Below are 24,704 nucleotides of genomic sequence, written 5' to 3'. Positions count from 1 at the left end.
GTAGCTACTGAAGAAGGATGTAAATTGGGTCACGTAGGCATCTAAATCTGGACAGAACTGACTGAGTCTGTCATAGCTTCACACTGACATACCCATGCGCAAAAAGACGCACGGGCGCGCGCGCACGGACACACATAGCTACAGTGCATATGGAAAAAGCTGCATGTCATCTATGACAACGATTAGGCATGCATAAAAACTATTCCTGAAATGCATCTCAAACAGAAACGGGTGAGATTTTACATTTAATATCAATGTACAAACCTAATGTTGCCACTGCTCCAATGACCCGACCACTCTGTCCAGAGACTCGCTCAGTCCTGCTTCGTTCATGCTCCCGCAGACTGTTCCCATAACAACCATGCATGCTCCCGCAAAATGTTTATAGTTGCCATAACAACCGTACCCAGGAGAAACAGGACGCCATGCAGGGCGCTGAAAAATCTACCACCTTTAGCCATGCGTTGAAGAAGGTGGATCGCTTATCTGGCGCTATCAGTTGCAGTGTAGTTTACACGTGTAGGACATATGCACAAGAACAATTAAATCAGCAGCGGAACACCGCGTGTGTGGACATACTGTAACTCAGTGAACAGAGTTCTGGCTGAGGTCAATGCTGGTGAAACATAGCCTAAGTGATACTGCTCAACATAGCTTCCATATCCCTCATAATCTCCATCTGCTTAAAATAATAACCCTTCATTCATCGTCACTCTTTAAGGCATGTGCGCATGAGCTGTATGTCATGTATAACGCGTATCTACTTTGCGCAATGCTTTAGCTTCCCACAAGGTGGCATCCAATGCTTTCTAGTGCGTCACATGATCAATCAGGTCCATAATATCACTCTCCATGTTCTCTCTCATCTGAATGTGCTCACTGCTCACTTTTGCGCTCATGTTTCAGTACCGAAGACTGTATCGCCATTTCATGTCTTGTTTGATTATTATTAGGTTCAGTGGGCCAGATTATCTTGTATCAACCATTTAATTACACACTGACCTTTTCAGTGGTGGAAGGTAACTAAGAACATTTACTCAAGTACTGCATTTAAGTGCAATTTTGAGGTAGCACTACTTTACTTGAGTATTTCCATATTATCATACTATCCTATACTTATACTACTCCACTACATTTACAAGGGAAATACTTTTTACTCCACTCCACTGCGTGTATTTCATAGATATTATTGCTAATTACTTTACAGATATTTTTTTCATACAAAATATATGATAATCTCATAAAATATGATGCATTGTTCATGAATTGAAAATGCTGACAATATATAGTTTAAATATGCCCCAGCTGCAACATAAGTAATACTACTTACATGGTAATGTATCAATAATGATAATCCAATAATATAAACCCCTGAAATGACCATTCTGCATAATGACTGGTGTTACTTCATCCATTTGTTGTACATGATACTACTAATTCCTCTATACTTTTAGTATAACCTACTCAAGCACAATTTTGAAAGCAGGATAACTTTTACTTAATTACTGTAATTGTTGTATTGCTACTTTTACGTGTGTAAATGATCTAAGTCCTTCTTCCATCACTGGACTTTTTTAAAGAAAATAAATAAAGTGAACATAAATAAACACAGTTTCGTCTGAATTGTATCATTTGCCACCATATGTTCAGTTTCAATAGCTGCCTGATGCTGCTGCATGGTGCAGTGTGATTACAATGTGGGCAGGAAATGCTGAAGAAGGGGCAGAACGGTTTTCTGTGCACATTGGTCCCAGTCCAGCATACTATAGCTGTTGAACGCGAGAAGCTGCCAAACTCGACATTGTGCAGAGTGAAGTAGCTCTATCAGCTTATAATGGTCTTGGCTTTATTGTGTTGGGTAGCAGCAGTGCGTCGCAGCCCGTGGTGCGCCTTTGCGCTCTGATTGGCTGAGACTAAAGTGATGCTCTCTGCATCCTGCTCCCACAGCCAGGACAGGAGGGAGGGGAGCTAGAAGCGCGGCCGGGAAATCATCATAATAACACAGGCTGAAAAAAACATCCTTTTCACCGTTTTCCTCATCTGGAAGAGATGTTTACACTCAACATGTCTGTAGAAACAGAAGTAGCTGCTGTGATCAACTCGTGACCGCCTCTTCAAAACGTCCTCAGACAGCGCTGGGAGGCTCATCAGCCCCCTGTGAAAGTCTCACCTTTACACTCCGAGAACACTGAGCAGGTTAACCCAAAGGCCACGAGTATGCCCGTCAACGACTCCGAGAGCATACTGAGCTACCAGGTAAAGTGCCCTTTAAATGTCTAATGCATGGCGCGTTGCTTTGACACTAGAAGGGGTGGCACAGCGCAAGATGTGCACAAGCTCCAACAACTGTAACACTCAGTTTAACATTTTATGCTCCATTAGAAACTCACAATTGGCTACTGGAGAGAGGAACAGTGTCAATTTTAGGGAGCTATTCAATTGCATGTCATAACCATTCTGACTGTTGCGTTTTTCCCATCCAGATCCTGCTTGCTGTAATGTTTTAAATGTACTAGCTTTCTAAATAAAGACTAAACCTTTTACATTTAATGTTATCCCATGTGGCTGAGTTGTGTCGGGACCCTGCAGGTTGGTGCTGTATGCGGAGGCTGTTGTTGTTATTCTGAGGCGCTAACACGTGCAGTAATTTGGGAGAGCGTATCACATTGCATCGCACCGACATGTCTTTGTTATTTAGACTTCTTAAATGTGTTGTGGGAAAGTGGTGGCCACAACACTGTGAGAATGCAACGGCTTATGGATTTGATGCCGATACATTTTATACACACAGCGCTCATTTAAAATGTGAACTGCTCGCCCTGAACTCGCATGTGTGGAAGCAGTAGCTAATAGGAATGGGAGAGTTTGGTGGATTTTTTAAAAATGTCTCCCGCTAAGACGGCATGTTATTTTCTCAGTTACCCTCAAATGACCTTGACGCCATCCTTACGCCGTGCACCACACAGTACTGTCTATTTCCATACATGTTCGTTATCAGCCAATCCAGCAGCAGCAGCAGGGGGAGGACAGCTTGTGGTGTAGTGAGGTTTCAAGGGGAAAATTGACTGATCCTTAATTTCCTGTTGATGTGTGATCCATTATCAGGACCTAGGTCAGCTGATGATCATGGGTAAAAGGGGAACCAGTAAGGACGAATGGACCATTGAGCACAGCAGCGCTGTGGGATGTTTATTCATGCTGTGTAACCTATAACCATGTCATGCAGTATCTTGGCTTAATGGACTTAATGTAGCCTACCCCAGTAGTCATGCCATCTTGATGATTTATAATCAGCATCCTGTTTGATTGCAGGAGGCGGATGGAGAGGGACCAGAAGTGACCAGGAAAGTCTCTGATGTGATTAGACCGCTTTCAGACAGGAAGGGGAAGCTGCCTTGGAGCCTCACTATTCAAACATTAGGGTTATTCCAGATTACTGTCGCTACAAACAACCTGTTAGTTTGTTTCTCCACCATGTTGGTGTGATCAGCATGTTCTCCCTAACTGAAGCCTATTGCAATGTTGCAAAAGTGCTGTTGCGGTGTCCCAAGTAGTGGGAAAGGTATCTAGATCCTTTGCTTGCGTAGAAATGGAAATACAGGAATGAAGATATAAAGATATTCAATTAGTTCAAGAAAAAGTTCTAAATGAAACATTTTACTCAGTGAAATGTGCTTAAGAAAGCTATCAAAAGCATGCAGAGCCTGTATCCACAGTGGTAAATTATTGATGTATTCATTTGTACCCAGCAAGTATTAATGTGGTAGGTGATCCAAGTGGCCTTAAGTTTACTACATAATAACTAGATACACAAAAGGGCACTAATGATTATTTTCATTATTGTCTTCAAATTGCATGTTTTTTTGTTGTTGTTTTTTTTTACCAACAGTCAAAAATCAAAAGCTATTCAGTTTGCAATCATATAAAACACATAAACGCAGAAAATCTTCACAACTGAGAAGCTGGAGCCAGAGAATGTTTTGGCATTTTTGCAGCTAAGTGATTAATTGACTAATTGTTGCAGCTCTAATGTTGTGCCTTTATTTTTCATCTGCAGAGATACTGAAAATGCAGTGAAGTAAGAGTACAATATTTCCTTTGAAATGTATTCGTAAAAGTAAAGTTATAAAACTACACAAAAAAAGACGAATTCTACCAGTACTTCAAAATTGCAGTCAAGATGCAAGTAAATACTGTGATTAGGTTTCACTTCTTTCATTTCAGTTCTAGCTCAGTAAAGAAGCAGAGCTGCTCAGTGACAAGCAGTAACGAAACAAAGGTTATTATAGCTTCCTATCGTCTGTGCAGTTGTGTGAAATTGAATGTTTTTCAGCGTGTAAGTGAAAAAAATGACAGTAACACTTTATAATAAGGGTACAACTCATGTACAGAAGTAATGCTTTACTAAAGCATGAGTCATGATGACTTAATGTATGAACTAATACAGGATGTATCATGAATTCCTGTTGCTCACCATTAACAAATGATCAAGTCACTATGACTTTATGTGATTAGTTCACACCTGATAGTCAATTGATGAATGTTAATTCATACATGAACTGATATGCCACCAAATAAGCTGAATTACAGTTATAGTAAAGGGCATTTTATACCCATGCATTTGATCAGCCTCTATGAAGCTGCTATTTCTTTTATCAAACTGGTAGTCAGATGCAAACATCTACATGTTGCTGCAGGACCCAATGCTCTTAATGCCTTGTTTACAAGCTAGCAAAACTAGACAGATGTATTATATATGATCAGGTTGAATAATGTCACTGCAGTAACTGTAGATATAAATTAAATTAACATTCACTAATTTACAATCACATAAAGTCATAGTGACTTGATCATTTGTTAATGGTGAACAACATGTATTCATAATACATCCTGCATTAATTCATGCATGACATCATCATGACTTCTGCTTTATTTAAGCATTGCTTAACTATATTATTTGTACCCTTATTATAAAATGTTACCAAACACATTATAATCCTTCACTAGTAAATAAATAAATAAATGATGAGAACATCCCACATAGTAAATGATGTCATAGAGCAGCAAATAAAAATATATAAAGCAAAACCCAAGAAAACAATGTTTATGGTTAAATATGTCCAAGATGCCAAGATGATGTGTTAAGGATGCGTTAAACTGTTTACTGATTGTTCCTATTGACTGTTTAATTATGGATATAAGAAAACCTCTCACAATTTCATAATCAAATACCGTATTCTCCGTATTAACAGTGTCTTCATTTTCACTGGATATTGACTACTTTTCTCTGGCACTGATGCGTAGTGTTTACCTGCAGCACAGAGAAGCACTATATTGGTAGAATATCTACAGTATTTCTCCAGTGTCATCTGCACTGCTGATTCTCCTCATATTTATAACCATACAGAGAGAAGCTTGGAAATAAAGATGCCCAAGGAAAGCAAAATAAAAGAAGCACACAAAGAAACACAATCACAAACCGTACTGTAGTACAGTCATACAATACTGTACAGTACAATAAATGAGCCAAACTAAAACAATGTGAAGAGCCTGAGATATGTGTAGACTGCACATAATTGCAGATGTGCATCTAAGAGATAACATATAAATACTACATCTTTTAATGTCAGTATGCCTGAGAGTGAAAGATTGCAAACCTTAGTTTTGTTATATGGCACTCCACATCATAAATTTGTCTAAGGTTGTCCAACACTAGTTTGTCATAGTTCCTTTTCTCACTTCCTTTACAGTAGCTGTTTGGCATTCCTCCTAAAAAGCTTTCATTTTAATCATTTTGGCAGCACAGAATGGATAAAATGAGACAAATTTATAGTCTAGCAGATGAATGAATTTTAAATGATGATGAATGATGCATTTTAAAGAGAAACACTGTGGTTTGGACAAATCTCCAAAAGGAAAAGTCCATCAAATTTATTGAAAACGAGTACTCTGTCTGGCACACCCAAAGCCTACATTTAATGGGTATCACTTAGCCTGAAATCACACATGTTGCAGTGAAACAGAGGTTTAAAGTCCTCACCAGTCAGTAGAACTGATAGCAGGTCCAGATAACTTTCATATTTCAATCAGGAGAGATTCAATTGAAAGATAGCCCCAAAGAGTAATTCAGTTAACTTTATTTGATATTGCATGCACAATGGGGAGAGCTGAAGAAATATGTGAGGAGTCTTTTACGACTAGACCCCATCCTGTCGTCATCATTTTAAGGAGGTAGTCATGCCATGAGCTGTACTAGACTCCCAGTGGAGTCCAGAAACTGGTGGCGGTGAAGGGTTGAGAGCAGTGATGTGTAGCAGGAAACCCACAAGTTCAGTGCAAAGACGTATTCATTACTTTTAGATATCATATGACCTGATGACTGAAAATCATCCAACCATTACCAGTTTGTCTCTTGAGTCTTTGTTTTTGATTTGGAATATTCTTATTGTCTCAAATTAATAAATGTTTTGAAAGGTTTGGAGTTTCAGAATGTGGTATTGCGTATTATACTGCATATTATTCTATTTCACCCACAAAACCAACCAAAGCTGCAGTAATCTTTCTAGAAAGAAAACAATTAGAGAGCGAGGGCTGTGGAGAGGGAGAATTGTGTATGTGGCATTGAATAAGGTGTGTATGACTCATGCTACTTGTGGGCTGAGGCAGTCAAAACAGCCGCCCCTCTCATCCTATCTCCTCCAGCTCTCTCCTTTCCCGTCTCACTTTTTCACCGTTACATCTTTTTCATCCATTCATGTTTACCTGACCTCTGAGTGAAGCACTGTCACATGTGCCTACAGTATGCAGCAGATGATAGCGATGGTGCAATGCTTCGAAGGGGCAGTTGTAGCCTGTGGCTGAGGCACCCGAGTGTCAACCTCTGCCTCTCAGACACAAAGCCCAGTATGGAAGTGACAGGCCCAGTTGTCTGAGTCAGGATCTCTGTCCCTTCTGTCAGTTGAGGGTGCTTCTGGGAGGGGAGGGAGAGAGCGGTCAGTTTAGAAACAGGAGGGGGGGGATGGTGTTGGGGGGGGTGGGTGGATAAAAATAGAAAACTTCAGAGAAACACAATGAAGAGGAGTAGTGGAAATTCTCTCAAGAGAAATATTCAACAAGTGTTTCACTTGCGGGAAAGAAGTCATTGTACGGTAACTGCAAGTTGAGAAAAAGCATACGGTGTGCTGCTGAATCATGGATGCATTTTTATGAATCTACCATTCACTGTCTTGCAGGGCTGTTCTCTACACTCTTTATATAGTTATGTCAGTTTCATACAGAATGAACGTTTGCTCCAACAACTATGGCTATATGTGCAACTGGCGAAGCTGGTGCTGTTTGGAGAATGAGCCTGCTTTGCTCAGTATCTGTGATGTGTCTTGTCAGTTATTCCCCCAGCTCTCCAGCCTCTTTATAGTAACCAGCAGCCCTCATCTCTCTGACGTTGACTCTGGCCACTGCACCCTCACAGTCCTGATGGAGAGAGAGGGCATTTTGGAAGCACATTGATTGCCCCACTCAGTCAGGAGACACGGATGCAAATCATTGCTGCTCTATTTGTTCAGGATGACAACCAGTTCAATGGGTTTCACTGTGATACACTTTGACAATACTTTCTGATATTTCCTAAAGTTGCTGCTAAGAAAAACTTGTTTTATCTCCAAGAAATTTTTAATCCCAAGAATGACAAATCTGCTCTAAGCACACACTGACGACACGACCTCAATGGGTTTCCTGGGCAGTCAAGTCATGAACTCAAGGGAAGGAAGGGAAATGAGGGTTTAATGCAGGAAAAACCAAAACCAGTTTTGAGGTCATGAAGCAACAGCATGAGAATATATGATTGGTGAGGTAATACTTCAGTTACAGTTTACAAATTAAATCCAATGCATGAACATGTGTGTGTGTGTGTGTGTGTGTTTCTACAATGACTGTCTGAATCAAAGGGAGGTTTATCAGCGTCATAAGTAGGACACTCTGCACGACTGCACTGTCTATTCTGCTCTGGGAATGTAACATCTTTCTGGGACAATCTGCCCTGCCAGAAAATACATCTTGTAGTTGTTTAGGTATCAAACGTAGGCGAGTGATAGCACCTCAATATTTTTAGCTTTTAAATGCTGAGATGCTAGACTAGGGGTTCTAAAGTCTTCATCATTTGAATCTGTTAGAGGGCCAAAAGAATAAATGAATGAGTTAAATTGAAGTATTTTTTAAAGTGCTTATTGTTACTAAATAAGGTGAGAATGTTGTTAATAACCCATCATGTTGGAACAATTTGGAGGGCCAGACTGATTTTTTTTGGGCTGCAAATACTTGTCTCGTTCCACTTCAGCAGATCTTAACTAGAGCAAAATATCAAAGAGCTATGTGTTTATAAGAATACAATGCTCCTAAATTGTAATGTTTATTTTTTTTGCTTTTGCATATTCCCATGACAGTATCCTCAGGCCTTTTGATTTTGCTTTTGGTCATGTGCTTCTCCTTTTATATCTAGCCACAAGACAGCTCCATTGATATGCTTGTAAAGGACAAAAAGTCAAGGACAGACAGCCATTTTGTGGCTATCTGTGGACAGCTTCTATGGTGGGGTTGCAGTAATCTGTGTGGAAAATTATTTTTGAGCCATAAATCCTCCTCGGCACTGTGACTGATACCAAGCTAGAGGACAGGAGTAAAGAAAAGGGACGGTTGCCAGGAGATAGAAGCAGGCGGCAAAACACAAATTATCTGCCCTGTCAGTGGAAAATAATGCACACGTGCATGCTCAGAGGGTCGCAGATGTGCTCGCCCTTTCCCACACAGAAAGCAAGCAAAAAGTCAAGTGCCATGTGAGCTTTTAATTATCTGTAGCACCTAATGTGACACAAGGGAGGTGAGATTTGAATGACAGGGAACCATTAACCTGTTGAAAAAACACATACCTGCATGAATTTGCCATTAAGAAGGTGCTCCTTAAGTGCACCAGTGAACTGTGAAAGGGATGAAAACAGACTAACTGTTTTATATTATGATTGGACTCATGCAGGACAAGGAACATCATAATCATGGCATGGATTTCCAGAATTGTTATCTGATCTCGCTCACAACAGACGATCTAAAAGAAGAAATGTTTGTTTCATGTCATGTCCCTTGCTCTCTGAAACACAATTTCGCCCACTCTGTAGTTATCGAATGAGCCCCAGAAGAATGATTTTCCTCCTTTTTTCTCTCTCTCTCTCTCTGTGTGTGTGTGTGTGTGCACCAAATGGATCCAAACTAATTGATGACTTGATGGTCTACCATCCTCTCTGGGACAAAGAGCTTTTATAGTCTCTCCCTCTCTCTCTCTCTCATCCATGCTCTCTTGGTATGGCATCTATATGTATGTTTGGTAAAGCCCCAGTTCTAATGGAGCTGACTGCCTCAAGCCTGAGCCCAAACCTACACACTGCATAGAAGCCCTAATTCACCAGCCACAGCTGCTCTGACTGATAACACTGTGTGTAAAAAAAAGAGGGAGAGAGAGAGAGAGAGAGAGAGAGGGATAGAGAGAGAGAGAGAGTGAGAGAGAGAGAGAGAGAGAGAGAGAGAGAGAGAGAGGGTTGTTTAGTTGATTATGTTAGTCTAGTGCCTGACTCATTGATCCTTTATCTGACTGAGGTTTGTGCAAGTTAGAATCTATGGCCCCGACCATGGCTCTGAAATATCAGTAGCCTAACTGTGCTGTGTATTGTTAAATCCATGGCACTGTCCGTGGTGCTGAAGTAGCAGACGGATTTATACAGTCTCGCCCTTCTGTCAGTTTCGTCAGTTTCTCTAACCTATATACTATAAATATTCAATATTCAACTATATTGTAGGCTATATATTCTACAGAGTAGCGTCACCTTCATGATCAAAGTGACAAGTAGTAATGTGTAGTCATGGAGGTGCGAGAGAATCATAGACACACATTGCCTGTAGTATTCCTATAATATTCCTATAATATTTCTATATTCATTCAGTAGCATCTGTGCTGCTAAAAATACACCCCCAGACCAAGCCACCTCTAACAAAATGTTTTAGGGAAGACATGGCTACAGATAGAGTTTTTACAATAGATGTTTGGTGTAACCTGGGAGTGGAGCAGGCAATGGTCCTGAGGAAATTAACCTGCACTGGCCACACTGCACTCTGCTGCTATAGTTACATAATTTGAGGTAAAGTTTGAGCCATCAAAACTACGACGCGTTTTGAAAAATAAGCATAAATATGCTTAATGTCCACATCCAGTAAAAGAGTAGGCTACACAAAATATGTACTTAGCCTGATAGCAGTTATATTAAACCGAAATCGTAATCGCAATTATAATATCAAGAATTAGGCTAGGCCTATATGATAATCCTGCAGTGTTAGGGTTAGGGTTAGGATTGGGTTATCCCCCCTGTTAAAAATGAACAAATCACCTACTGGAATTAAGATCATGTGTGAATGAAAGGAGAGATTCACTAATGTGTGTACGCATAACATTGTTTTCTTAATCAGTGATGCATTTAAAAGTAACAGCTTACTGGAAGACAAACTTTCCAATATAAGACAGATCTGCAGAAATGACTTGGAAACAGTTGTGCTACATATTGGTCTGTACAGTTGTCAAGTTCGTCATAAATATTACTTCTGCATTACTTCAAACTGGGCTAAAACCAGACAGACATAAAACAAAACTCCACTGTATTTTTGTGAAGTTTTTTATATATTTTTAGAAATCCTGAGTTAGAATCAAGGACAATTTTGTACTTTTTTTTATTGCAAAATGTTGAGGTATTGTGTACAAAATCAAACTTTGATGCTTTTTATTACCCATAATAACACTGTCAAAAATTACCGAAACAAGGAATTACAGCAAATGAGGAATATAATCAAATAGTAATTATAATAAAAAGAGAAACCGTTCTTTACAAAGGTATTTCAACCAGGCATGCTTAAATATTTATTTAATCGTTTACAAAGATTTAAGTTCACACTACACAGCATCATTTATATCTTCACTTCATTTCACCATTGAAGCGACTGTTAGCTAATGAGCATCTTCACTAGTCCAAGTGCTGGTTCAGTGTCTTGCTTAAGAGCACTTTGACAGTGTTGCATGTACATTTACATACAGGGTCACAAGCCCATTTCATAGCCTCTTTTCTGTCACCACACTTCCACCCCCTGCATAAACATAATTATAAAACCATGAGTCACATTCAGTGGTTGGTCCCAGCATGACTTGCTAATTGAGTAGCCTTATTCTGTAAAAGGACAGAATTGTCTTGGGATAAATAAGTGTTCAGTCATGGAAAGAGAAAGAAATCCCATAGCACTTAAATGGTGGCGACTAGCGAGTGTGGAAAGAGGCAAGAAGCCAGCGCTAGGCCACCCACACCTGTGAATTCAGTGAATGTCTTGGGATCCAAAAGCTGTTTTCAACAATTGTGTGAATTACAAGTGGCTATCTGAGTTGATATCAGAGCAGCTGGCATAAAAACAAAACGGAAAGCTTTTGGAGTTGGATTTAAATTCTTGCGTTTGATCAGGTAAGACATTTATCTGTCTGTACGGCATGTTAATTACTTTTTTCTTATCACAATATTGTGCTAACATGCTTAACATTTCCATTTTTAGCAGCATGGAGCGGCTAATGCAATGAGACAGAAGATATAAAACTGCTTAGGGACTTTAGTGTGCATGTAAATACAGTCTTCAAAAGAGAGACGTACAGCACCCTCCCCATTTATCACACTTAATAACTGCAGGCGGAAACAAGCATGATTCAAAAAAGGGATTTTTTAGTCAATAAACTATATGTGGTGTTTTATCAGCCAAACGTCAGGAGAATTAAGAAAAATCACTGCTTGCTCCTGCTCCATACATACAATCCCAATACACACAGTCCTATACACACACAGGGTGCTTTAAAGGTATAATATGTAATTATTCCATTAAAATGTCTAAAAACAACTATATTGTTATATATTTTGTTGAGTTGTGTACTTACATTATCCCAAATGTTTCCAACAATTTTCAAACCCAGAGAAATCTGTAATTTAATTAAAGTAACGGACCGTTTCATTTGGTTGCATGTCAATGGCGTCATACCAAAGAGTAAACACACACAAGATGCATACGGCGGCACTGTGTTTGTCCGCTACAATGGCGTCTACCAAAGAGTAACTTACACACATACAAGATAATACATCGGCGTTGTGGTTGTTCCACAGAAACTGTTATAAATTGACTTTTGTTCAGTTTTAAGCCACATTTTCATGATAAATTTAGGTTGCTTTTAACTATATCTTTTAGTTGGAAGAAGGATTTTAGTAATTGGATGTCTGGATCTTAAGTTATCAGAGAAATAAACTGGGCAAACGTTAGCAGCAGCTCAGCTAACAGTCCCTACGGGAAGTCTGGTGGTCACCGAACATCGTCTGAGAAATATTGACTTTTTAGGTGAAACAGCTTTAATTAGTATTTTTAATGATTTTGATCTGCGTGTACATTTGTTTTTGGAGAGGAGGAGACCTCTGTGGATAATTCGGCTCCTGGGAGAAACCGGCCAAATGTCTGGATCTTACGTTATAAGAGAAATAAACCAAACAAGTGTTAGCAGCAGCTCGGCTAACAGCCCGTACCGGACGTCCGGTCATCGCCGTACATCGTCGGAGAAACACTGATTTTTTTTAGGTAAAACAGCTTTAATTAGTATCTTAACATTTTAATCTGCGTGTACGTTTGTTTTTGGAGAGAAGGAGACCTCTGCGGATAATTCAGCTCCCAGGAGAAACCAGCTGAACGTCTGGATCTAAAGTTATAAGAGAAATAAAGTGTTAGCAGTAGCTCGGCTAACAGCCCCCCTGTACTGGACGTCCGGTGGTCGCTGTACATCGTCAGAGAAACACTGATTTTTTAGGTGAAACAGCTTTATTCAGTGTTTTTACCTGTAATCTCCGGGTCCATTTGTTCTGGAGAGGAGGAGACCTCTGCAGGTAATTCGGCTCCCGAATGTAAAAACATCCCGAATGATTAACACTGGAGTAATCCTATCCCGGTGAAGCTGGTTATTTAACAACGAAGACAACAACTCCAATGATCCCTTGCTACTTCACACCGTAATCACACTCCGTCTTTTGTTATTGTTTTGATTGAGAGACCCCTAGCGGCTGAAATTACATATTGTGCGTTTAAAGCAAATTTCGTATTTAATGAAGGGACCAATTATTTCCATTAACAGGACATATAGTTTTATATTTCTCATAAGATATGGTTTTATGTTTTCATCCAGAATAAATGAAGATCCTGCTCTTAAATGCTGCTCTTACAAACCAAGAAGTTTTCATTTCCAGTCCACTAATACAAACTCTCAGTTCTTTCCAACAGCACTTCAGGAAGACAAATTGTAATTATTACTGCCTCTGTGGCCGTCATGTGGCGGTCCATGACACAGTGCGTTTTGCATTCGCTGCTCGCTGGATATTGGACTGACCAATAAAACACTGCATGACAGAGACTGTAAATCTTCATAATTTACATAATTCAATTTAGTTAAATTCAATGGGCTTTATTGGCATGAAATATTTCAAGAACAGTGTTGCCAGAGCATCAAAATATAATTTGTGCAAATATTTGGACATTACAAAATAACAATAATATGATCATTAACATAACATTAAGATTGATATATACTAATGATGTATATGTGTGTGTGTGTAGGTCATTCACTGTCCCTCAGGTTGTGGCATGTTGATACATATTGGGCAGTACGATTTGCCTTGTCTCCTTCTCCTACAAGTATTTTTAATTTTGAGAGCTCATTAAGCTCTTTAAAATCTGAAATTACAGAGTTGAACCTGTTAAAGTAAATGTTCCGTAATTCATTAAATGTTTAACATGTTAGGAGGAAGTGCATCAGTGTCTCAACCTCACCTGTTGAACAGTGACCACATATTCTGTTTTCTTTTGTTTGCCATGATTATTTGTGTTCTCCTTTCTCGATTGCCAGTTTGTGACTGAGCCTGTACTTGGTTAGGATCTGTCTCTGCTTTCTGTCTCTGACAGTATAGATATATTCTGACAATTCATAATCTCTTTTCAGGGCATAATGCCTTCAAGGTAGAACGATAAGCAATTACAAGCCACCAGTTGTGTATGTCATCCGCAAATGTACTTACTAAACACTAAATGTATAACACCTGATGCCTCTTTATTCCTTTTTAACCAACTAAACAGTGCAGCTATAACCCCTCAGTATTTTAAACGTTTCCTTTTAAATCATGTATCATATATTCCAGGTCATCCCTGTTCAGAGGTCAGCCAAAGACAATGTTTCACACTGTGGACAATAACACTAACTAACTAATTATTACATGGTTTCACCCTGAGTTTCATTGTTGAACGATAACTCTCTTATATAGTCATCTACTGTGTCATTTCTCAGTTATATTGTCTTTCTGTTACTGTGTTTCTATTCATTTAGTTATAAATATTTCCAAATTGATTTATTTCTTCAATAAGGTTAACACTCTGAGTCATTAATCATATTTAAAGGGTGGGTGTCAGTTTTGCCAAATATTGTGGTCTCATGTTCAGTCTTCAGTTCCAGCCAATTCTGCATCCACCACCCTCACATACTCAAAAAAACATGTCCAGTACATACAGATCATGCATGCTTTTAGAGTGGGTGGAAGCTTATGTAGAGAGCTGCATTTATACACCAGTGTGTATGTGTGCAGTTAGTCAAATACATCTGTATATTGCTGTTGGCTGGCATGTTTGGACTTTGCAACCTCTGAACCATCTGCATTTATTTATAGACTGTAGCTAATGATTTTACTGGCAGCATTTGCAAATTCTTACATACTGTATGTTCACACAGAGAAAGGAAGCATCCAGCTGCATTTACATTCAGACTACTCCGCAGTACTCTGCCCTCATTATCACAGGATAATACACGATAAGATACATGATCACCACTGCATGTGAGAAAGCAACATTTTATGAGAATGCCTTGTTACTGGGATAGTAAAATACAGCAACATCCTGCAGCACACTGCCACCAGCAGCGCACTGATGGATGTGCCACTCTGCTAATTTGATCTGATTTGATTTCCCTTGAATAGTAGAGCCTAGTACATTCTCCCAATGACTCATACTCGTACTGTTTACCTCTGGCATGTGTTTGTGCGTGCGTTTATATGGATGTGTGTATGCATGCCTGCCTGTCCGTCCCTGTGTGTCTGCGCCAGACAGTCTGAGAATAGACTGTCTGGAATTTGATGCCCATCTTTGAAAAGCTCTTGCCAGTTTTGCCAATTAGTGGCTCTGTTACAGTGTCAGTCGCCTCTCTTTAACAGGACACTTCTGGACACAATGACCTTTCAGGATTCTTTTCCTTGAAGGGCTGAAGGTGTTTTACAAAGTTGTATTTTTCCATGAGCACAGTATGGCTGCTGGAAACAGAGGGGATTGTAAAGAAACTTATTATCTGCAATGAATGTCACTAATAGGAACAGTAACATGATACTCACACGTGTCTTTTGTGTGTCTGTGTGTCCATCAGAGGCCTGATGAGGAGGTGGTGGTAGACCAGGGAGGGACCAGCTCAGTGCTAAACATCCACTATGAGAAGGAGGAACTTGAAGGTGAGTGACCTGCACAGGTGGAAAAACAGTCAAAGCCCTGTATGTAGAGCATTAATGTGATTATTTCAAATGACTCTGATGGCATACATGTTTGTATGACTATAAATATATTGTATAAACATGTTTTTGTAGAAAGACTTACAATTTTCATTTGAGAAGAATGTTTCCTTTTCACTACACCATATTATTATTGTATTATTATAGAATGCGCTCTTGCACATTTTTCTCTTTTTTGGTTGCTTATGTTCCCCTGAGCCATTCATCTCACATTTCAGATGTTCTTTGTGGTGTAAATGTTATTCTTAATTGCACAGTACATCAGTGTCACACAGAGAAAACAAAGGGCTTAAACTGCAGGGACACAGTTATTTTACTGGTCATTATTGTCAACTTTAAAGGTGCTGCTCTCACTGTTGCTCTTTAAGACCTTGCTGCACATCTGACTACACCCCAATCACTGATGTCGCAGCAGGTGTTTCGTCATTAGCAGCTGATTGAAAAGTTCTGCTGTTATATCACTGATTGGAGAGCTGCCAGAAGAGAAGCACGCTTTCAAACCATTGTGCAGCAGAAACTGAGTGGGTGTTGATTTACCCTGTAACTACATTTGGATCTATTTCCTTTTCGTCAAGTACCAGCAAACAGAACTGTTTTCATACATACATATGAAGATATATACATATATATACATTTCAGTAGCAGAGCTCTATTGTTTGTTAATTTTTTAGTTTTAACAACATTGTCCATATTTTTACTTTGTTAAGCTAACAGTGGCTTGGCAACAACATGTGCATGGTAAATAGTGCTCCTTGCACCCACTGAGCAGTATGTATTCACAGTTTGCATTTCAGTTTGCATACAGGAAAAAACTGTATCCTCCACAGTCGTACTGCTAGCTAGCTCAAACTTTAATCATGAATCATATTTATAAGCTCAACAGATGTTTTGCATGAAAAACATTGCTGTATTGATCAGATAGCCTAGAGGAAGTTGAGTATAAAGTACTTTACTTCCCTCTGAAATGTAGTGGAGCAGAAGTATAAAAAAAGAAGTATTTCAAACAATGGACATAAGGAAAAGTACCAGTAATATACTGCATTCTCATTGTAATTACCTCACACCACAGGTGACCTGACCTTACTCAGCCTTCAGCTGATCTCCTAAGATCACTTATGTTATAAATATTTTATTAGACTGTACAATGTGGTGGAGCAAAGTTATCTGCATGATTGAGTAATTTCTGTCGTACTCCTTGTGAGCGTGTGTATGTGTGTGTGTGTATGATGTGTGTGTGTGCCTGCACGCATTTGCAGATAGTTTACAGTTTGAGTTGTCTTGAGGACACTGGGATGTTATATTGTCGCCTTGTCTGGTGGAAATGAATAAGGCTGAACATTAATAATGAATCCTCCATCTATCCAGAGTAGGCTGGGAGGTTGATTTGTCATCACAGGAGGGAGACAGGTGTGTGTGTGTATGTGTGTGTGTGTGTGTGTGTGTGTGTGTGTGTGTGTTTGTGTGTGTCACAATGCCCATTACCGCTTTCCTGGGGGGATAATAATACATTGAGAGATGGAGCACTCAGCTGCAGCTCAGTAGCTTTGTATTCTCATTGCACCCCAAAATATATTTGTTATGCACACACACACATGCCCACACACATCAAAGTGCCTCAGACTTCCCAAAACTCTTGTTACAACATACAAGGTTTAATTTTAGAAGTCTCTGCTCTGATATTCAAATTAAACTCCATCATTGTCAGTGTTATGCGCGTGCATGTGCAAGTCTCTTGTTGTCACAGCATGTTGCATTCAACACTGAAAGCACTAATGATAATTAAAGTTGGCAGTGGTTGAGACTAATGTGGGACAGGAAGCAGAGTGTTGATTCTCCCCATGGAGCTTCAGGCCAACATCTAACCCTCAGTGTAATAGTTTTCACTTTCAGTCTTTGTTTAACCATCTGAACTGAGAGACAGTGCACCCTGTTTAACTCTGCTTTGCCCATTAGCAGTTCTTTTCTCTTTTAGTTGGTCTGTCTGGAATACAGAATGAATCTTTTTTATCCTCAGCTAATTATGATTTCAAATGATTTCATTAGGCAGGCCAAAATGAAATGTACTTGTGTACATATTTACAGAAGCTACCCAAACACCACACCCCAATGATAGAAAGGCACACATGCTGAAGGGCTAATAAGTACTAAACAGTATGTCAGGTCTAACAGAGGTTTGATAATCAGGCAACATTTTTTAAACTAAGATGGGTCAGACTGCAGTGAAATTTCATTAGAACTGCAAAAGCAACAGTATACTGAGCCTAGACAGAATTTTAAAGGTAAGAAAATGTGAAGGTAACAATTTTGTTTCTTGGGGTAGTTGCCAAGAAACTAAATCAAAAACCTTTACCAAAACATTTTGTAAATGTGCACCCCAAGGGAAAAATATATTAAAAAATGACAGGCATGATGTTTCAGTTGCAACCTTCATCAGATAACTTTCCAAACGTAACGTAAGTAACAGTCTTCTCTTCCTGCTCTTACTGTCCTTACTCTCCTTCTTCTTCAAGTGTATTCCTGAACAGTTCAGAATGCCTAAAGCTCATCTGAGGACAACAGGCACTTTGTCTTTATTAGATTAGTATTCATATTTAATTACTTACTATTCATTTTGTCCTCCCCTGTATCCCTGTAATGAGCGGTTACTGAACTCCCCAGAACCTTTACTGGCATTTATATGATGATGTTTCATGGTTTTTCCAATGCTCTGTTGAACTGTATTTTTGTCTAATAAAAGTTGGTTGCACTTAGTGGTACAACTAAAACACTGACATTTAAATGGACTTTTTAGTGAAAACACTAGACATTAATGATGATATTGCAGCAAAATTGTTTCAAATGTTTGCCTCTTTTTTATATAATGTCACAAAGTAAGTGTATAAAAGCATTACTCAGTAATAAAGATAAAATCACTTCTGGTGTCTCTTTTTCAGGCCACAGGACTCTGTATGTGGGAGTTCGGATGCCCAGGCAGAGCCATCGTCACCACAAGGCCCACGGCTCTCGGCACCGCAAGAGAGACAGAAGGGCAGGAAGCATCGCAACACAACAGAGCGAGGGAACTGAGAAAACCACATCCACTCATGGTACCACACAAACAAATACACACACAAACCACAAATCTTCTTAGGCTACTCCTTGCTATCAGTGTCTTTTGATTTTCAGTATCAAATTCAGTATCAAAGAGAAAGAGGCAGAGTATTTATAGTATTTGGTCATAGCTCGGTGTTGAACATGCATGAATACTTGAACATTCACTTCCGAGAGGAGGTGGTCATTGTTAATCAATACTGTAAGCACGTCACACAGACACACACACAGACGCGCGTGCGCACAACCCCCCTGGCTAAAATTGACAAACCCACTAATTAGCTACCAAATAGCAGGAACTAGTCAGCATGTTGCATGTGTGTGTGCATGTGCTTAGGTAGATTTGGTTGTGGTTTTGTCTTTTTGAGTCTGGACTCAGTGGCTATTTAAAAGGCATGTACTGACAAAGAAAGTAGTCTTGTGTCTGTTTGCGAAAGTGTTTTGTGTTCACAGTTCACCTCTGAGTCCTCCCTCACATCCTCTCACTTCATCAGATACACCGTCCCAGCGGGTCCAGTTCATTCTGGGCACAGAGGAAGATGCTGAACATGTGGCCCACGAGCTGTTCACTGAGCTGGATGAGATCTGTGTGAAGGATGGCAAGGATGCCGAGTGGAAGGAAACAGCCAGGTCAGGATCTCCTGTGGGAGCTGTAGGCAACAAAGCTTGGCAGTAAAGTCTCTGACAGCCGGGCAGCTCTACAGCTGTACTGTTACGAAGAGAAATGTAAAGGTGGTAGTTACATTTAAAGCTTACAGGATCATTTTATGGTCAGTTTGCTCAAGGGGGAAAAGCTCCAGTGCTGTGAGCTCATTCATGCGGATCAAATGTCAAATTTAAGTTTCACATGTCAAACACTTTCCTGGGAGGAAATGGTGTAAACCACAATGTAAAAGACGTAAAGTTGATGTGTGTGTGGGATGGGAAGTATCTTTTTTTAAAAATGCATAATCTGAGCTGCTCCCTGATCTCTTGCCTGTCTTTACCTCGCAGGTGGCTGAAGTTTGAGGAAGATGTGGAGGATGGTGGGGAGAGGTGGAGTAAGCCCTACGTTGCTACTCTCTCCCTCCACAGTCTGTTTGAGCTGCGCAGTTGCATCATCAATGGCAGCGTGTTGCTTGACATGCATGCTGACTGCATCGAAGAGATTGCAGGTGAGTGTATTTCCAACTGATGTCTAAAACATCTCAGCACCAGAGTGCTGTTCTAGAAAAAGAACTGTCCACAATTTTGGCTGCATTTTAGATGATCAGAAAATCCCATGACCATTCTGTATCCCAGAGAATGGAGTGGAAAAAAAATCACAAACATTTTAGAAAGACTTTGCAAGAAATCTGTTTTCATCATTTGTATACAATAAGTGACTGGTGTCGCTTTTTCAAATGACGATATGATTTGACATTTTAATTTCCCGTCTCGCTCTTCCCTAAAGTCTTATTGCCTCTGTCCTTGAGTAAATATTACACTCATTGATTTAAAACAGGCTCTATATCTCAGCTGAGATGCCTGCTGGGTGTGTGATATAAGTCCATCTATCCTTCTGAGAGAAAAGACACATATATAGTACAGGCCTGGAGGAAATATCATCAAACAGGCACACACAGAGACTCAACTTGTCAGTCACAGAAAAGTCTAAATTGACACAAAATTACTTTCCTATGATGTAAACATAAACAAGCACAAAGGCTCAGTTTGTGACATTGAGCTGAACAAACAGAATAATTGTGTGTCGTTAACTCTGCACTCTGTGGTTGTGTTCTACTGGAATATTGCTGCTGAACTTCTGTTGAACCAGATTTGCATAAAATCTGCAATTAGACAAAGCTGCTACCACAGTCCAAACTCATTTGCATGCAAGTATGCAATTAACACACGACTGGTCAGCACTGTTCCTGTACATCCATGTCCATGAAATTTAATTTTTTTTCATTCCTCTCCACCCACCACACACAAACACACACACACACACACACACACACACACACACACGCATACAAATAACCACGTTACAAGCCTCTCCATCAATCTGTCTTCCTCATGGTCAGAGTGTCACAGGTTTTATAGCTTGAACAGCCTTGTTGTCTGCAATCTTTCCTGTTTTCCAGCTCTCAACTCCTCTTCTCACTTCCCCCTTTTTTCCATTTGACTCCTGCCAGCAGCACCTGGACACCAAACAGCAGCCGAGATGGCAGAAGAGATAGAAACAAAAAAGGGATTGATTTATTTACCTGTGTATCTTTGCAAGGTTTAAAAACTGATTATTAAGTAAGAAAATCAACATAAAATGTATTTCTACAGTGACTTTGATGCAATAGAGAGTAGAGAGAGTGCAATAGAAAATGCTTCACAGTAAATTTCTTGCTAGCAATAACATGAAGTTACATCAGTAAAATACACATTACCATAGCCACTACATGAACTAACTAATCCTAATACAGAAACAGAAGAAATGATCTTCTGCAGCCCCAATGAGTCATAAGATTGATTATCTGAGTCTAAGTCATGATATGAAAGCTTGTCTAATGACAAGATTTTTCTAGAAAATGTGGATGTAATAGGAATAAGTGCATGAAAAATAGATGTATTTGAACACAGGCTCTCTGGTTGAAGGCCATTCTCCCTACTCAACTCACCACCGTGGTGACCAAATATTCCAGTAAATAATTTTAGTGGAATTCAACAGGGTAAAGATAAAATCAGTGATGAAACTCTGATGTTTGAAATCAACATACTCTTACATCAAACTCTGGGTTTTAAAAATTAGATATCTAACTTATAATGATTAAATTAGATTGTATATAACTGAATTATCATTAAAAAATGTTTGGGTGTTTGTTTCACATAAAGCAGGCAGCATATGCCAGTTCTTTCAACATGACAGATATAACTGAATGTATCTCATGTTGATGTTGATATGAGTTAATGATTGCTGATTGTCAGATGAGACACTGGAGTAGGCGGAGCTGTTGCTGTAGTCTAAAATTAGAAGGAACTTGATCCATCTCAAGCCCATGAAGTGTGAGTGGAGGCTACATAAGATGTTAAAGTCAAATTTGAGTTTTGATCTAAGTTCAGGCCTCTTTGTCACTCTCCTTATTAACATGGCTGATTATACAGATGCTGAGCTCAACACATTAGCACTGGCCTTGAAGTGTGCTCAGAATCAATGCAGGCACCACAGTGTGTGTGTGTGTGTGTGTGTGTGTGTGTGTGTGTGTGTGTGTGTGTGTGTATCAGACAGTCTGTTTGACTGTGGAGGAAGGAGGGAAGATAGGAGGGAAAGATCCAGTGCTGACTCAGCAAGTCAGTGTGGAAAAAAAGGACCAGAGGAAGGAGGAGAGAGCAGAAGATGGAAAGATGCTGATCATTCACTGCAGTCCCACATGACCAGATGTGTTGGACACATATTGACCTACTGTAACCCTTCCAACACACATTTTCACTGTGCCTTAAAATACTGACACATGTCTGAGGAGGTTTATTACATTTTAACTATAGCAATTAAAGGAAAAGGCTCTATAGTTGGAGCATTGGGATTCTTTATTAACTAGGTTTCATGTGCACAGAGCTTATTGATTATAAATGGATGATTAAAATTCTGGTCAAAACAGCACTGATATGAAATAATTTCATGATAGTCTGACTGAGTGAGTGAGTAACGTAAGTGTACTTTTCTTTGTCTGTATTTTACAGACATGGTGCTAGACCACCAGGAGGCATCCCATGAGCTGGATGACAGTGTGAGGGTGAAGGTACGTGAGGCCCTGCTGAAGAGACACCACCACCAGAATGAGAAGAAGAAGAACCTGATCCCCATTGTACGCTCTATTGCAGAGGGAACTCGGAAGCAGTCAGAGCCCCTTCTGACAGGTGGGTTTCATACTGTGTATCATGTTGCACAAATATATTTATGATCAAATTTTGTCAATGGCATCAAAATATTTATTTCAGATGATTTCTTGGAATAACATTATTGTATATTTGTTGATAGGATTAGTGTAGTCTGTCAGAAGAAAACGAACAAAACGAAAAGAATTTTTTAAATCAGAGACAGTTCTGTTTAATAGATGGAGAAATGCAAGGTAATAAAAGGAATAAACATGGACAGCAAGAAACCAAAAGCAACCAGACTATGTAAGAGACAGGCATAGAGAAAAGTGTTATCTCTAAACAGTGACACTGAATGCTTTCAGGAACAAAATGCCAAAATCTGTTTGACTATTCAAACAGACAAATGGGCGATCTGTTGGCAGCTAAACATTACTGACTTCATAGATTTCATAATTTTTTTTTTTAATTTTGTACTTGGCAGCATAATAAAAATACAGAATGTACTGACTCTGATTCTCATTTTCTCTCTTTCTCTCTCTCCCACACACACATACCCTCACTTGATTGTCCAGCAGGGTCAACCACGTTGCCCCAGCCTCCTCCAGTGACAGAACCAGCTAAGAACGGTGCCGGACAGGACAGCACACAAGTGGATCTCAGCAAGGTATGAGGTTTTTCCACATAAATGTGTGCCCTTTTTGACACTGTTGGATGGATGCTGTAGAATAGAATATAAGTAAAACAGTATCAGAGGAAAAACATTTAATGATAAACATTAACCATTAACAATTTAACAAATCAGCAATTTAACCCTCCTATTGTGTTTGAAAAGGGTTTACACCCTTAGTGTTCATGGGTCAAATTTGACCCATGTTTGAATTCATTAACAAGCACTGAAAAAAAACGAATTACCATCCAGTAAAATGTTTATTTTTTGTTTCTTACTTTGATATTTTATGTACCTTAGACTACATTTAACTTACAATGCACAAATCATTTTTTGTTTAAAATAGGCACAATTTATCTATTTTATTGCTTATAATGAACAGAATAGGCAAATAAGACCATGGAGTGATCTGATAAACAAAATAATTCCCAAAATAACTTGTTTATATTTTCTTATAGGTTAAAATAAGCAATTATTGTTACATCTGTTGTATTATGGGTCAAAACTGACCGCATATACTTCCCTATGAAAAAAGTGGTGGGTGCCATTGAATTCAAGTCAATACGCTTTCTTGGCATGAAACATAATTGTAATATTATAACACAATATTATTTATAGGATTTTATACTATTATTTTTGTTTTGTTGTAATTTTTGTTATTCATGATGGTACATTTTTACAAAGTGCATCTCAAAGCAGCAGCTGTCTAAGACTGTAAAGCCTGGCTACACAGGAAACGACTAAAAGCTTCCATTTAGCCATTAACTTACACCAGAGAACTTGGAGAACACACTATCTCTCCAATTTGATATCACCACCGTATATAGGCTAGCTAGGTGCTCTAGTATTAGGCTGTACCTGTTGCGGTTTTGTACAGTGCCTTGATTGACAACATTTCAGGATGCAAGGGGTACGTCAGTTAAAAAATAATCTCCACTGTAAATATTGAGTTGTTTTTGGGTTTTTTTGTATTATTAATTGATACCAACCTCTGCTTTGTCTCACCAGGTGGACATGCACTTCATGAAGAAGATCCCAGAGGGTGCAGAGGCTTCCAATGTGCTGGTGGGAGAGCTGGACTTCCTGGAGAGGCCCATTGTGGCCTTTGTCCGCCTTTCCCCTGCTGTGCTGCTCACTGGACTCACTGAAGTCCCCATACCTACCAGGTACACAGCTCTCTGCAGCTTTGGTTATAAAAATGAATTATGTGAATTCAAAAACCTTAATATGATTTACATACTTTTAACCATCTGCCGACAATTATCAGGTTCCTCTTCATTCTCCTGGGCCCAGATGGAAAGGCTCAGCAATACCATGAAATTGGACGCTCCATGGCAACCATCATGACTGATGAGGTGAGAGCTCAATTAAAATGTAACTTCAGAAACCTTCACAGAACAAATATCAACATGTTCTGCAAA

At 39.3% G+C, this 24,704-nt stretch overlaps 1 protein-coding gene and 2 long non-coding RNA genes across 5 annotated transcripts in view; 1 reads left to right on the top strand and 2 right to left on the bottom strand.

Annotated features, from left to right (window-relative positions):
- The first annotated feature begins 133 nt into the window (after positions 1-133).
- The window catches only part of slc4a8 (solute carrier family 4 member 8), a 37,928-nt gene continuing 13,357 nt past the window's right edge, over positions 134-24,704 (top strand). The window contains exons 1-9 of one of the 3 annotated variants that reach the window (XM_067587551.1): positions 134-2,256; positions 15,557-15,638; positions 18,629-18,781; positions 19,280-19,415; positions 19,779-19,939; positions 22,479-22,655; positions 23,189-23,280; positions 24,292-24,449; positions 24,551-24,638. In XM_067587551.1, the coding sequence (XP_067443652.1) occupies positions 2,218-2,256; positions 15,557-15,638; positions 18,629-18,781; positions 19,280-19,415; positions 19,779-19,939; positions 22,479-22,655; positions 23,189-23,280; positions 24,292-24,449; positions 24,551-24,638 (1,086 nt within the window). In that variant the 5' untranslated portion in view covers positions 134-2,217. The remainder of the gene's footprint in view (positions 2,257-15,556; positions 15,639-18,628; positions 18,782-19,279; positions 19,416-19,778; positions 19,940-22,478; positions 22,656-23,188; positions 23,281-24,291; positions 24,450-24,550; positions 24,639-24,704) is intronic. The other 2 variants (XM_067587550.1, XM_067587548.1) reach the window with 2 other exon arrangements.
- Positions 15,530-19,843, bottom strand: LOC137181683 (uncharacterized). The gene is made up of 3 exons (XR_010928178.1): positions 19,772-19,843; positions 19,244-19,370; positions 15,530-15,647 (listed from the first exon to the last, which is right to left on the bottom strand). It is a non-coding gene; the product is annotated as an uncharacterized lncRNA (long non-coding RNA).
- Positions 19,973-24,609, bottom strand: LOC137181681 (uncharacterized). Its single transcript, XR_010928172.1, has 4 exons — positions 24,524-24,609; positions 24,273-24,442; positions 23,171-23,334; positions 19,973-20,947 (listed from the first exon to the last, which is right to left on the bottom strand). It is a non-coding gene; the product is annotated as an uncharacterized lncRNA (long non-coding RNA).

Source organism: Thunnus thynnus, chromosome 4, assembly GCF_963924715.1.
Source record: "Thunnus thynnus chromosome 4, fThuThy2.1, whole genome shotgun sequence".
NCBI lineage: Eukaryota > Metazoa > Chordata > Actinopteri > Scombriformes > Scombridae > Thunnus > Thunnus thynnus.
This window is presented reverse-complemented; position numbering and strand designations above follow the sequence as displayed.